The sequence below is a fragment of the Alligator sinensis genome, unplaced genomic scaffold (genome assembly GCF_000455745.1).
Source record: "Alligator sinensis unplaced genomic scaffold, ASM45574v1 scaffold382_2, whole genome shotgun sequence".
Classification (NCBI taxonomy): Eukaryota; Metazoa; Chordata; order Crocodylia; family Alligatoridae; genus Alligator; species Alligator sinensis.
Genome location: NW_005841978.1, coordinates 540,841 through 555,642, shown reverse-complemented (window position 1 = coordinate 555,642; position 14,802 = coordinate 540,841). Strand labels below are relative to the sequence as shown.

General features: G+C 38.3%; 1 protein-coding gene across 1 annotated transcript in view; it reads left to right on the top strand.

Moving 5' to 3' along the window:
* The window catches only part of NCAM2 (neural cell adhesion molecule 2), a 260,790-nt gene extending 254,298 nt beyond the window's left edge, over positions 1 to 6,492 (top strand). Inside the window, exon 18 of the mRNA XM_025200916.1 lies at positions 6,381 to 6,492. Coding sequence (XP_025056701.1) covers positions 6,381 to 6,492 — 112 coding nt within the window. The remainder of the gene's footprint in view (positions 1 to 6,380) is intronic.
* The last annotated feature ends 8,310 nt before the right edge of the window (positions 6,493 to 14,802 follow it).

Genomic DNA, 14,802 nt, shown 5'->3' with positions numbered 1-14,802 from the left:
GGGTGGAGGGGGGGAGAGGGCACTTTAATTAGAGCGGTTCCAAGCACCGCTCTAATTAAAGCATCTGCAACGTCATGTGTATTCAGCATCCCATGGTTCAAAATGGTGGTGGAGGTGCTTGAACTAAAGCTCACTCAGCGAGCTTTAGTTCAAGTGCCCCTGCTGCTGTTTTGAAGCACAGGGACACTGAATAAATGTGACACAGGGACTGTTGGAGCATATAAATTAACACGCTCCAACAGACTCAGTTAATCACATTGGAGCAGACATCTGGCACATGTAAAGGTGCCCAGAGGTACTAGATTTGATGTGCATTACCTTAAGTGCATTAATGAATATGTAGATATGCACTCAGTGCTGAAAACATGGTTCAAGAGTAAATAAGGGGAAGACAGAAACCATCCAATTGACTACTTTTACAACCTGTTTTTAAACTGACTATTTTTAAATACAACTAGTTTTGTAAGGGAAAGAAATATTTTGGAAATACAATAAAGACTCTTACTAGCCATCATCTAAAATTGCAAAATATAAGAAACTTCATATCGTTGAGAAAAGTTGAATGCTATGAGCTTGCATTGACAGATGGGAAAAAAAAAAAAACATTTGGGGATTCTACTGCAATTGTAGCGTGTTCCTGCCTAAATAATGTGTTACTTGAGAATTTCAATCTTCAGGTAATAAATCAACTACTAAAAGAGTTGAATGATTCAACTGATATATCCAGTCATAGTTTGTTACTGGACAGCTGCCATGCAGATTCCATTTAATGAGATCTGCTTAGACACCACAGGAAAGGGTACTATAAAAGCCCATAGCTAGTTGAAAACTGTTTTCTTTCACCACTACATTTGTGAAACAATATTGTTCTATTGTTCAATGCAAAATTGCCAGCACAAAGACCTGAACAAGTGTTTAGTGTAATTCAGTAACACTGTGAGGGCATATGTAACTCTGATACTACTCTACTCATTCAGTGTTACTGTAGCACTATAGGAATGTTTAAATGCTCACAACTGACAATAATAAACAACATGGACAAACCTACAGGCCACGTCCAGACAAGCATGGTTGAGTGGTATGTGGCACTGTGCCATATACCACACAATCAGCTATTCTCTGTGCTAAAAGTTTGAGGAGATCCCGGGGTCAAAAAAAATTGCGCAAAAAAAAGAGGAGTGGTTCACTTGGGCGTAGCAAGTGCCACCCAAAACCAGAGCCTGGCTGGCTGGAGCCACACTCCAGCTGCTGGCCAGGCTCAGAGAGGCAGGATCTATACTGCTACTGCTATAGCCCCAAGAGGCCCCCAGGACCCAAGGTAAGGGTGTTGGAGTCAGCCTAGTGCTGGACCCAGCCTCCCCTAACCGAGCTGGGGTAACCTGCCGCATGCCAGAAGGCACATGGCACAGGTGTTCCTCAGGGACAAGTAGCAGCAGCACAAGTTGTGCTGCTGCTTCATGTCTCCAGGGAAACAAACATCTATGCTCATGCAGACACAGCCACAGAATACAAACTATTGTACAGAGAACCATATTAGATGAAGACGAAAACCACTTTTGATGTCCATCTCCAATCTTTGGACCTGGTTTGGTTTCTGAACCAAATGATAGCCTGCCTCAAGGATGCCCTAAACTCTTCTAAGTGCTGTGACCCTCAATAGGTTACTTTGGCTGTAGCCTGCTGCAGGTGTAGCATTGCTTAAATGCAATGACTGCTGTAGCATTCCTTGATCAGACACCTGTCTTCTAACCTTATCTTCTAGTTTGAGGTCAAAAGAGAGTGTCATAGAGCTGTAGCAAACTGCAGGGATCTTGGATGGAGAAGTACAGCTTACTGGAGAGGGCATCAGAAAGCCAGTCATTTTGACACGGCTAGAAAGCTGCATGCTTCTCCATAAGATGGCGCCCATAAAGAAGACCTAGCTTAATTTTTTTTGGAACACAGAATCCTCTTATCTTAATCATCTAGCACATGGTTCATGAAATATGGTGTCAGCAGTCAGTGAAGCAATTCAGAACAAGGAAGAGAATATGATGAAAAGGCAAAGTGACACCAGAAACAGAATGCAAAGGCAGCATGGAAGGACTTTGATCACTGGCAAAATGCTGGATCTCCATTTTTAAAAAATCTTCATACAAGCATAGGAGTGGAAGCAATAATGAAATCAGCACACTGAGCTGAATATAGGGCATAAAGATAGGATAAAGACAAGAAAATGAAAGGGTTTTTTGGTTTTTTTTAATTTTTACAATCCCACATAGACAAAGAAAGGTTGAAACACTGGTGCCAGCTGTTTCAGCAAATATATTAGAGCAGCTGATAAAGGTGTATGATGCATGGAAATTCCAAATCTTGTAGTAGTAATGGGAAAGATTTCATAATACTTTACCTCTACACAGAAGTATTGTGGTTATGAAGAGGAAAAGAATTGTAAAAAGGTTTATCTTACCTGAAAGAATCAATTTCACACCTCTAGTTAGTTTGTTAAAAGCAAAGTTTATTTTTCTGTCCAATAAAACAGCAAATGTAACAATCTTAGGTTTATCCAGGAATAGATATGCATATAAAGATAGCAAGTGGAGTTGCTAATCACCTTAATGTCATACCCTAGCTTACCTTCCAGTAATTTGAGTGCCCATACCTTGAGAGAAGATTTACTTACCCAAAGCAGATCAAGTTTTTTAAAGGGGTCCACATTATTCCTTTTGCCATCATAAAAGGATGCACGTCTCTAAGTAGTTAACGATTCCCATGACTGACAAATACGTCTGGGCATGATAGAAGGGAGGGACAGGCTACAACTAGATCTGGACAGGTTACAGAGGTGGGTGGATGAGAATAGAATGGGATTCATTACTGACAAGTGCAAAGTACTGCACCTGGGGAGGAAGAACCAGCAGTATACCGATAGGCTGGGAAACTCCCTTCTATCAGCACAGTGGAAGAAAAGGATCTTGGAGTCATTATTTATTCCAAGATGAACATGGGCCACCAATGTGAGGACGTGGTCAGGAAGGCTAACCGCACCTTGTCATGCATCCACAGATGCATCACGAGCAAGTCCCAGGAGGTGATACTCCCCCTCTATGCAACATTGGTCAGGCTGCAGTTGGAGTACTGCATCCAATTCTGGGCACCGCACTTCAGGAGGGATGTGGACAGCATCAAGAGGGTCCAGAGGAGGGCCACTCACATCAGGGGGCAGCAGGGCAGGACCTACGAGGAGAGGCTACGGGACCTGAACCTGTTCAGCCTTCACAAGAGAAGGCTGAGCGGGGACCTGGTGGCCATCTGTAAACTTACCAGGGGGGACCAGCGGGGAATGGGAGAGTCCCTGTTCCCCTGAGCACTACCAGGAGTAACTAGGAATAACGGCCACAAGTTGATTGAGAGTAGGTTCAGACTAGACATCAGGAGGCACTACTTCACTGTCAAGGCGGCTAGGATCTGGAACCAACTTCCAAGGAGTGGTGCTCACTGCATCCCTGGGGGTCTTCAAAAGGAGACTAGAGAATTACCTAGCCAGGATCATTTGACCCCAGCACTCCTTCCTGCCCATAGCAGGGGGTCAGACTAGATGATTTGCTCAGGTCCCTTCCGACCCTGCCAACTATGAAACTATCTCAAAATACATCCGAGCAAAAACTGTAAATATAGTATTCAGTGAATGCAAAAGGAAAAAAGATGAAATCTGGCATGAGAGTTCAGAAGTGATTTAAGACATGCAGGCAAACTCCAAAGCAATTGGGGAATTTTACACATTTCAAAATAAAGTTCAATGTAAACGATGTCATGCTAAATATTTTTTAATGAAGCATCCATATAGATGTTTTTCTTTTTTTATTTCAGTGAATATCAACCCTAAACCACAAGCTTAAGACTTTGATATTAAAGAGAGAGTCTTTAAAATGGAAAACTCATCATTTCTCAAGTTTTGATTTCTTCTTTTTTTCTTTGTAATGAAAGCCATTCTCATTACACATTGACTTAAATTTAAGGAAGAATGTGTGCTGATTGTCCTACCTAAATGAGAATCAAGCAAGTCTTCCCATTTGGGGAAAAAAAAACTATTTGTGGTACACTCTGCTCCCTATCCTAAACTATCTTCTATTTAGTATCACAGAATAAGATCAGTCCGCTTACTTCTAAGTCACAAGAATGTCTATGTATTTTTCTGTACTGGTTTCTGCCAAATTACTTTAGATTTTCAACTCCAAAGTTACAAATCATAATTACATAAGACATTTTTTAGCACAAGTTTAAGAACTTTTAATACTGAGCCTTTTGGCACTGGTTTTCAATTTATAATTTAAAATATATATTTAAAAGCCATGGTACTCTTGCCCTTACCTGTCATCTTATTTTAATTCATTTTCTGATGTCATTACCATCTTCCATTCTGTGGGCTGGATTCTCCATTCCATCAGCTTGTGGAAGAAAGTGAACTTAAACTAGCCAGAGGTCAATGTCAGAGAGTCCCCCTGGGCCAGATGAACGATAATCTCGGAGCAAGCCTGTCTTCCTTTGTTATTTTTCTCAAAGATCATTTGTTTTCATTGCTTTACCTTTTGATAAATAGCAATTTTCCTTGCTTATTTCATCAAGCACCAATATCAACAGAGTAGTAAGATGGGTATTGTTTTATTTATTGATATTAGATAATGTGATTACAAACCTTTCCTAAGGGATGCGTCAGATAGGTTTTGAATAGTTCCTTGCTCTCTAGGGTTTCAAAGCAATCAGAAAGATAGTTTACTGAAGAATTTAACAGTTATCATGAATAAAAAGAAAATCAGATGTCTAGTGCTCTCCAGGTAAAAATGCCCTGAAATAAAAAAATAGATTAACCACAGTTATGTCTGGTAAATGTTGTCACAGTATGTTGGGTAAGCTATACACATTTTTACAGCAAGCAACTGGTGGTAAAAGCATCTGACATTTAACTAAGCATTTCACATAAGAGTATTGTAATCTCTTTTCTGTAAATTTAAGATAGGAATTTCAAAAGTGATCAACAGTGGTCTAACACTTTTTTCATTAAAATCAGTGACTAAAAGACCCCAAGGGATCACTAAGTCAGTTCTGAGGATTTTTGAAAATCCCATGGTCAAGGTTCACATGCAGAGTTTTCAGATAAGAAAAGTTTTCAGAACAGAATAATATATCATTTGCCTGGAAGTTTGAGGAGTCAGTCATCCCATGACATAGTCTGCTTATTAAAATGAGTTGAAACGTATGAGTTGGCTTGACTGAATTCTAATAATTATTCAGAAATTTCTATTCCCATTCTCTCTCAAATATAAACTATATTTTCATGCACAAAATCAGACCCACAAGGCTAGACAAAATTCTTCTGTTCAAGATCATATTTAACTTTAGGAAGTGGTTCAGCAAAGTACTTGAACTAGGTCTGTCCCTATTCAGCAAAGCCTTAATCATATATTTCACTTTAAGAGTGTCTAAGGGCATCTATACACATTCTCCAGGGTGGAGGGTGCTTTAATTGGAGTGGCTCTGAGAAAATCTAATTAAACCAACCCTCAGTGACACGTGTATTCAGCATCCCATGCTTCAATGTGGTGGCAGGGTGATGAATATGTATGAATACATGGAGGCTGCTGAAGCACGCTAATTAGCACACTGCAGCAGACTCGATTAACCAGGTCTGCTCTGACACGTGCTAATTAGCTCACATCGGAGCAGAAGTCCGTTCTGTGTCTAGGTGCCCTAGAGGTCCAGCTGAGCCTCTACTTAAGCCCTCTGCTGAACTGGTCCTTAGTCTGGTTTTTTGATGTTTTCTTCTACTTCTTGTAGAAATGTTTATTTACTTAAAGGCTTGGTATCTTTTTTTTAAAACTGTCTCCTCTACTCACCTGGGGTGAAATCCTGACCTTGTTATAGCAGTGCAAAACTGCCATTGACTTCAATATACATCAAGAGAGACTAGTTTGAGAATGAAATTATGAATCTTTGCTCAGATTAATGATCCTTTGTATGGATCATCCAGTGACAGTGTAAGGCTAAATTGTGGCTTTTCCCACACCACCACATAGAGAAATAATGGGGAACATCATCATCTGCCCTGGCTCCTTCTATTGCAGTGCACTAGAGAGAACTGACTCCCCAGAGCTGCTTTTCCTCCTATGCATCTAACTAAGTAGGTAGAGAAAGACAGAGAATCATCTCTTAGTCTGCTCTTGGGACTTTGTAGCTGTGCCATGAATCTCACTTCCCTGAGATTCATGGCAAAGCCATGCTTTATTCCTTAGAGGCTTTATATAATGAGATAGTCACCATCTACATTTCCTAAGAATACTCACATGCTCCTGAAGGGTATTCGGTATTATTTTTAGTAAATAATGTTGTGATTTTTCTCACAGGAAACTGCCACTAAAGGAAGAAAATGGGAAAGAAGCTTTAAATCCAGAAACTATAGAAATCAAAGTTACGAATGACATCATCCAGTCAAAAGAAGATGATAGCAAAGCATAATAAGATAACTACAGCTGTCTGAAAAAAAGCATATGGATTGGAGTAACCCTGTGACCAAAACTTTATGGCTGACCTTAACGTCTTGGACAACTTAAGCTTGGAATAGTTAGTACATGTGTACATATGATCAAAATACTTCTGTCTACAGTACCTTTTTATTTGGTTTTCTTAATGGTTTTAGTATATGTAGTCCTGGCTGATGCCTGTCCCATGGTTTCAATTTGATAAAACCTGCAGAATGAGAAATGTCATTTATTATATTGCAAAAATGATCTATTTATAAAAAAGACTTTCAAAAAACTCCCTGCCAGACAATATATCAAATGACTCCACAACCTTTGGTGCAAGCTAAATACATGAAAGAAAGTGTCATGTTCTCTTGCTGTGTTTGTTTCCAATTTGTATAATTTAGGTTGCTTTTGAAAGAAAAAAAAGTCTCAGTATGAAATTTGAGACCATAGAGTTGGCAAAGACTGGGCAGTCACTTTAGCTGTTTTTATAAATTGAAAAGAAATAGAATGACTGACTACTATATGGTGACAAGCCTGCAGTTTCACATGGGTTCTTTAGCACAGTAAAGGTTAGTAAACATGATGTACAGATTAAAAAGCAAAATTGCTAAATACCTTGCATTAAAAAATGTTGGCCTCATCCTAGCTATGTGATTTTGAGGCTGAAAGGGCACAGGAATTTTCAGAGCTTCAGATATTCTGTATTAATGTTTGGAAGATCATGTGTGAACTGAAATGTGGAAACTTGTTTTGTGTGAAAAGAAAACTAATTTATGATAATAGCTTTTGGTTTCAAATGAAACCTTCAAATAAACACAAGCTCAAATTAGTTGCCTCAATGTATTTATACATATATATCTTTTTTTTTTATGTTCATTCTAGCCATTTAGTCAGGGAATGATTCTCTGCATTTCAATATAATAAATAAGTTGTTCACCCCAACTCAGCATGTATGTTATAAAACAGTTGCACTTGTTTGAGTAATAGTTTCTGCTTTATAATAGTACACCCATTTGTACTGGAAAACACAATAGGAAAGGAGAAAAGGAAAGACTTTGACTAAATGGCTAAGAACATTTTAAATGATTAAATTTTCAGGCAAATAGTTTTACTAAACATTCTCTAAAACAATTGTTTTCACTTATTCTAGTAACTGTACCTATGGTGTTCCAGTAACCCATTTTTAGGTGAAAAATTTATCCCTGTCTACAATTCATTATTTTTCCAGCATTAAAAATAGGAGAAATAACTTTTCAGAGCCAGTCCAGCACATAATATCCATCACCTTCCATACTGCTCAAGCCTGCATTTTAAAAGCAACAGATATATTCTACAAAAGACCCCAAAAATCTAATATTTAGGAGCAAGTTGTAGAGCAACCCACAAATGTTACCCAGCTGAACTCAGAGTATGTAAATCTGCTGAACAGATTCACAGCCTCATACATTTACCTCAAGTTCTGAATTTGACTCAGTAATAATATTCAGATGATCCAGTCTCCCAGAGACCATCATGTAACTTTTAACTGATACTTAGTAGTTATGGAAAGGGGATGACTTCTGTGCAGCAAAGCTAAAAATTTAAGGGAAATGAGGAAAATTATTGCTCCCCTTTCCCACTGGTCCAGTTACTGGTTGTCTATGGATGCTGCTGCAAGTATGTTAAAATTCAAGGTCCCTAGCTTCTTGGCCTTAAGAAATTTATGAAATTAAGCTAGCTCCAGAAAACCCCAACAATTTTGTAAGGTTGTCCCTTTAAAATCCTTCCTAGTTTTCAGTGAGTCAGGGAAGAACCCACAATGAGTCAAGCAGTCAGAGACAAAAAACAGGTAGGACTAGGATTGTAAACTAAGCTTGTCTACAAAACTAGAAATGAGATAAAATTGGGGCAGGAGATGTAGCAGTGGACTATGAAGCCTCTGAAAGATAAGTTGCCTCTTGAAATGCTAAACTGCTGCCCCTGGATAAGGGAAAGCTGAAGATGTTCTATTTTAGAGCTCTCCAGCTTGCTTCCAGGAACTGAGCAGGCATTTGCACAGTATTATTAGACTTAATAATACTGTCTACTAACTTTGTCTTTTGTTCCCTCCTGGGCCTGAGAAGTCAATAAGAATACTCATTAAAGTGATGGGGCTTGTCTCTAGCCAATAATGCACAGAACCACATTTCACACAAAAGGCATATATGTCACTGGAGCTTCTCCCATTGACAAAATTCAGCGGAAAAAACCACGGGATTCAAAAGTTGAGTTCTGAACTTCACTCTGTCACCTCCCTAAACAATATTTTTACTAGGATCACTGAGTAAGTAGTTCTTCAATCCCCAGAAATTCCTACCATAAGAAGGCCAGATTTTGCCACTCTTACTTATATCGTACCCAAAGCTCACTATCCAAATAATGCTGTTTGAAACCAAGGGGACTGTTTTCACATTAAAGTACCTTACCTAGTGAGCAAGGATGGTAGAACCTAAATCAGGTTATAGTTGATTTTAGGGGTGTGCGAAACATGCCGTATTCTATTCAGATTCGTCCGAAATTGGGGACAGTGATTTGATTTGTTGATTTGGATTACTGTCCCAATTCAATTTGACCGAATCCTTACCTGAAGATTCAATGCTGATTAAGAGACTCATCGATTTGGCCATAGACACAGCTTTAAATGTTTTGTCTACATACCTCAAGGTACCAGCTATGGCTTGTGAACGCTACAATGCTGAGGCTAGTGGAGCGTCCACCAGGAGCATTTGTGGGGGGGGCAGCGAACCTGGAAGTGGACCCGAAGTATTTCCGGTCCACTTCTGAGTCTGCTGCCGAGCACACGGTTTCTACCATCCCCCCTGCCCTGCACCCACCCGGCTTGGCAGTCAGCCATGGGGGGATGCCAGGTGCTCCCCAGACCCAGGAGGACACCAGCTGCCAAGCCAGGGAGGTGCAGGGGGGCCCCCTGTGTGCTCCCTGGTGGACCTGGAAGTAAACTGGAAGTGGTTCTGGTCCACTTCTGGGCCTGCTGCCGAGCACGCTGGGGACGCCTCGTGTTCCTGTGGGACGCTCCATCCACCCCACCATCTCAGCATTCACGAGCTGCCTGGTACCTTGAGGTATGTAGGAAAAACATTTAAAGCTGTGTCTGTGTCTGAATCATTGAATCTTTCCGAATCTCTCTGATTCGATTTGGAGAAATTAAACGGTCTCCTGATTTGATTCAGATTTGGAGATTCCGTCACCAAATCGGGCTGTACCTCCACTGAATCGAATCAGCAACTGAAGCTTTGCACAGCCCGATTAGTTTCCAAGAGTTATTCTCTTCATCTGGAATTAGAAAATAACTTCTCTGGCAGCAAAGCCAAGAGACACTTCCCTGTCCGTTATCTAGAGAAACGATTTTTGTTTGAATGTGTTCTTAAATTAGTGAATGAACCCAAATAGGAACAGATTTGAAAATTGTCTATACAGTATGTTTATTATCACTAAGCTTGCGCTACTTATTAAAAGCAAAAATACACTGAGAAATATATGTGACTACTTAGTATGTTAGTGGGAGCAGAAGTATTTCCTAGTACACTGGTTTTTACAGATCAAGAGGTTTTCCCAAAAGTGTTTATGTTCTTCCTGCAGCTAAATCTCTTGCTAGTGGTGCAATGTGATGTTCAGAGAATTATAGGAAGCTAAATTACTGGTAGACTATTCTAAGTGCACTCTTTGATTTTCAGATTAGTAGAATATCTCTTGCTCCAAGCCATGTAAGAGAAAGACAAGACTACAACAGCTTTTTACATTATGACAGAAAACTCCAAAATGTCAACATTTGCAAATGTTTCCAAATGAGGGACAGCTTGTAGTAAATTGTAAGATACGTGTAGAACAGGAATAACATCACTTCTTTATTTTCCTTTCTTATTCTAGACTGAAAATATCAGATATCTGTATAAATGTCACTTTTACTGTCTGAAAGTAATTTTAAGTGTTAGTATGAAATGTCAGAAGAGTTGACTGAATATAACTATTTGTAAAAGTAATCTAAATGGTTACACTACTACAATTTGTGCGGGGTAAGAAGTCACTGAATTTTTTGTCATTTCTTGATAGGTTACATGAAATATGGCAAAGACAATCTCTGTTCAACAAAAGATAAGGAACAAAACAGCAAAAACAGCTTACTTTTTTATTAGAAAATGCATTTTGATTTACAAATATTTTTTTAAAAATTATTCGCAATTAACTTTTTTCAAGTTGTTCTAAAATATATTGTGGAGGGTAGGGCTTTTTTTCAGTTTTATTTTTTTGTCAAGGAAGAAATATTTACTATTCCATTGAAGCTAATGCCTGATGTGACAAAGCTTAATTTATTTAGGACCCAGTTTTGTAAGCTATTTTGTGTGGGTGAATCTTTAATTTCACTTTGGTGGGAATCTGCTTAGACAGAAGGCTGCACTTACATAGGACAGCTTGCAAGAACAGGGACTACTTTCTGTCTTCGTCGTAGGTATGTGCAACTGTAGCACGCAGTGATAGTCATGGACAAATGCTGTTTGACAACAGTTCATGGTATAGTAAATTCCATTTAATGTCTTCAGCCTTTGCTTGATATTTATCCAAAAAAGTGGCTTTCTTTTTAATGATGGTAATTACATTGATCAACTCCTTATTTATTTAAGTGCCAATCATTGAAGTGTAGTATTATAATCATGTCATATTTTGTGTTTCTTAGATCAGATAATTAAGATGTATTTGTGCCTTTGGATAGCATGCCACTCTGCTTTATTAAAGAGAAATCTCTTCCAATAATTTGTTTACAAATCCTGTTTAAAAAGGTCTGAAGTTTTTTTACAATGATATACTTTCCTGCTTAGAAAACATAAAACTTATCTAAGGTAAACAGAAAGGTCATATTGTCTATTAACTTTAAAAATCAAAACCTAATGAAGAGTTTTGAGAGTTAGCAATTTTGTTTTCATTTACTGGGGCTATTCTTTACTGTAATTATTAGGAAGGTTGTGTTCAGGGTACTGGTAGGGGAGGCCGTAGCACTGGATTTATGCACTTTGACTAATAGCATTAAGATTCATCTAGTGATTCTCCACAGTGATATTCAGGCCTATTAGTCCTTCCATTCTCTTTAAAAAGTTAACATTTTTAGAAAGAAATCTGGAACCTCTTTCTAGCATTTTAGCTTTGGAATAAAACCGCTGTGAATGTTTGCTTCAGAATTGTTTGTGATGCCATTATCTCCATTATAGTTATCACAGGAAATATGTTATTTAAAGTATATGCTGTTAGTATTGCATATGGCTCACTTCTGAGTAGAAGGCTGGCACAAGCCCATGCATTTCCTAACCTGCAACTACATCTAAATATGTTTGTCAGAGTATTTCTTCACAGAAAGTTACTGGGTGAAATCTTGATTTAATTGACATTAATGACAGACATCTGCATGACTAAAGTTTATCCACTGACTTCTGTGGACACTTTTTCCTATATGCAGTCTTAGTGTATCAGGCATTAGCGCACGAATGAGGCGTATACAGCAGATCAGCCTAGTGCTAACTTAATGCATCGGGAAGAATTTCTCTGTTAGAATTTCTTGATTACTATAATATTGTATCCCAGTTCTACCCCAGCCTGAGCATATTTTCAAAGTTATCTTTGCAGAAGGGAAAAAGTTGTTTTCTTCCATTTATTTTTAAACTTAGTTTGGTTTCCTGAGGATAACTGCTTCAATGGAAAACAACTGTGGTTAATCGAATATTTATGGTTTTGTTTATTTAAACAAACCTTGAGTGAGAGAGAGAGAGAATGCCCATTCATGTATCTCTACAATATTTTTCAGATCATAATGTTATTTAAGGAACCACCCAACCAAAATGCTGCTGTTAGAAAAACGCATCATTTATGTGTGAAATGAGTACTCCATTGCACACATAAATGAGCAATTTAGACCTGGGTCTATGAGGACCTGATCTAAATGGGAGGTTTTTTCCATTGTTCTATCTTCTGATCTAGCCCTTAAAGATCGTCATTTACCTTTGCATTTTTCTTCTCACAAGGCGTTGTGAGCCCTATGCTATTTGACTTTCAGACTTGAATGTTGGCCTTTTCTAGCCCAGAGAAATGTACTGCCAAATTGGTATTGGCAGATCTTAAATCACAGGTGGAATTTGGAGCCTAGCAGGATGGCTAGATGCAGTGCAAGAAAGCTGAAAAAAATGAGAAAAGTCAAAAAATAAATAATAAATAAGAGACAGGAGGTGAAAAGGCATGAGCTTGAGGAGGGAGCAGCCACTAAGTAAGCCAGTTGTGATGGAATCAGAAAAAATGGAGCTGCTAAACCAAAAGTGGTCTCTGGAGAAGGCTCTTGGGATCAGAAGTGTCTTGAACTTCTAGAAACAGGAGAGCATTAGTTCAGATAGACCCTTTAATCCTGCCATATAATTAAGATATATTTTTAAAAAAATGTAATGTGGGAGAATGGAGGAAAGGAAAAACAAACCTTCAGAATGTATATTCATCAGCAGTAAGACAACACTGAAATAATTGAACCTTTCAGGAAAATGATGTCATTGCTAATGGTGTTGAGTTCTTGCTAAGAATATATAAACTATTTAGACAAGATTTAAAAAATAGCTTTCCTGCCACAAAGAGCACTCAGTATGTATTTTGTATGCTATGTGTATAAGCTAAAGCATACCATGCATTGTTTTTGTTATTCCAAACGTTGTCAATGGCCCACTTACAGTATACACCACCTGAATTAAATATTGATGAGATAGCTACTACTGGAGCTAGTTTGTTTATTGTTTCAAAATCTTATGTCCCTATGAAATGCTGTATATATATATATCTAAACTGTATAAAAAAAAAAAAAAAAAAAAAAGTAATACTGCAAATGCTGAAGTTTTGTATTTATGAAAGACATTGAAAGTATGGCTTAAAGTATATCAATTATTTGTCACTCTTCACCATTTGTATATTAATAGTAAAGATACTTTTACTTTAATGAAGTGTTGCAGTTTACATTTATTTTTGCTAAGGGCTAGGAATGAGTTGATTTACCAGGATTAATTCAAGGACATTCACCTTCTCAGAACTTTTAAAATTGTTGCAGTCTTTTACTACTCTTCTAAATGAAATGGCATGTTATTGCCAAAAAGTAACATAAATTATTTAGTCTTTCTTGTTATGGTAACTTCATGGAGGGCTGAAAGGATACTCAGGTAAGTCTGTAATTTATGGTATTCTTTTAACTCAAATGCAGCAATTATTTATTGCTATTGCTACTGCTACTGAAGCACCTCTAGAGATTGCAACCAAGATACCAGAGATGCTAGAGCCTGAAACTTACAGGCTAATAAATCGCCCCCTCTCAAAAAGCTTAGGTCAAGCATTTTAAAGGTACATCTATTTGGAAAGACAAATAAAAGGCAGTTTATACCGCTGGTGTTCTTAAAGCTGCAATTTAACCTACAGTTTCAGCTACAGTTTAACCTACATCCACATCTAAGACCAGTCTACACAATAAAGTTATTGTACATACTTAAATATACAGTACTGCTCCCGGGTACCTCCTGTACCAGCCACAGTGTAATGGCATCTGTGTGAAGCCTGCATGGGTTAATTAGCATGGGCAGAAAAAATGGCATTGAAACTCAGTGATATTAATTAGCCCACCAGAAGAGCCAAGCAGATGGCTTCTAGCTCACCAGGTAGCCCTCCCCTGCCAATTCAGCATACTTAAAAGATGTTGCTCTAATGCATAGATTACACTGTAGACATGACCCGAGTCCCCCTTGTTGCTGGCTTTATTGATAATTTGTGCCTGAACATCAGTATCTTCTGCCAATAGGGAAATGGCCATATCTACCTAATCTGAAACTCAGACCTAGGAACATCAGAGTTAAATACAGTGAATACCTGTATCTCCCATTTCCTGGACACTCTAAGACTATTGTCCTGCGAAAACCGATGCACATATTTGACTGAATGTCAATGGGCTTATTAACATGTGAAAAGTTAAGACCTGGTGGGGAAAAAAGTGCAGGTGCAGGACCCAAATAGAGACAAAGTATAAAATTGTATATGAAAATTAAAACATGGAGCATTAAAGCATTAACAGCTCAAGTCAACAAGGTACTATTTAAGCACATGCCTAGCTTTAAACATGTGAGTAGTCTCACTGAAGTCAGTGAGACAAATTACTTTTAAAATTACCATCTGTATGTCACTGAAAACATAGATTCATAGATGTTAGGGTCGGAAGGGACCTCAATAGATCATCGAGTCCGACCCCCTGCATAGGCAGGAA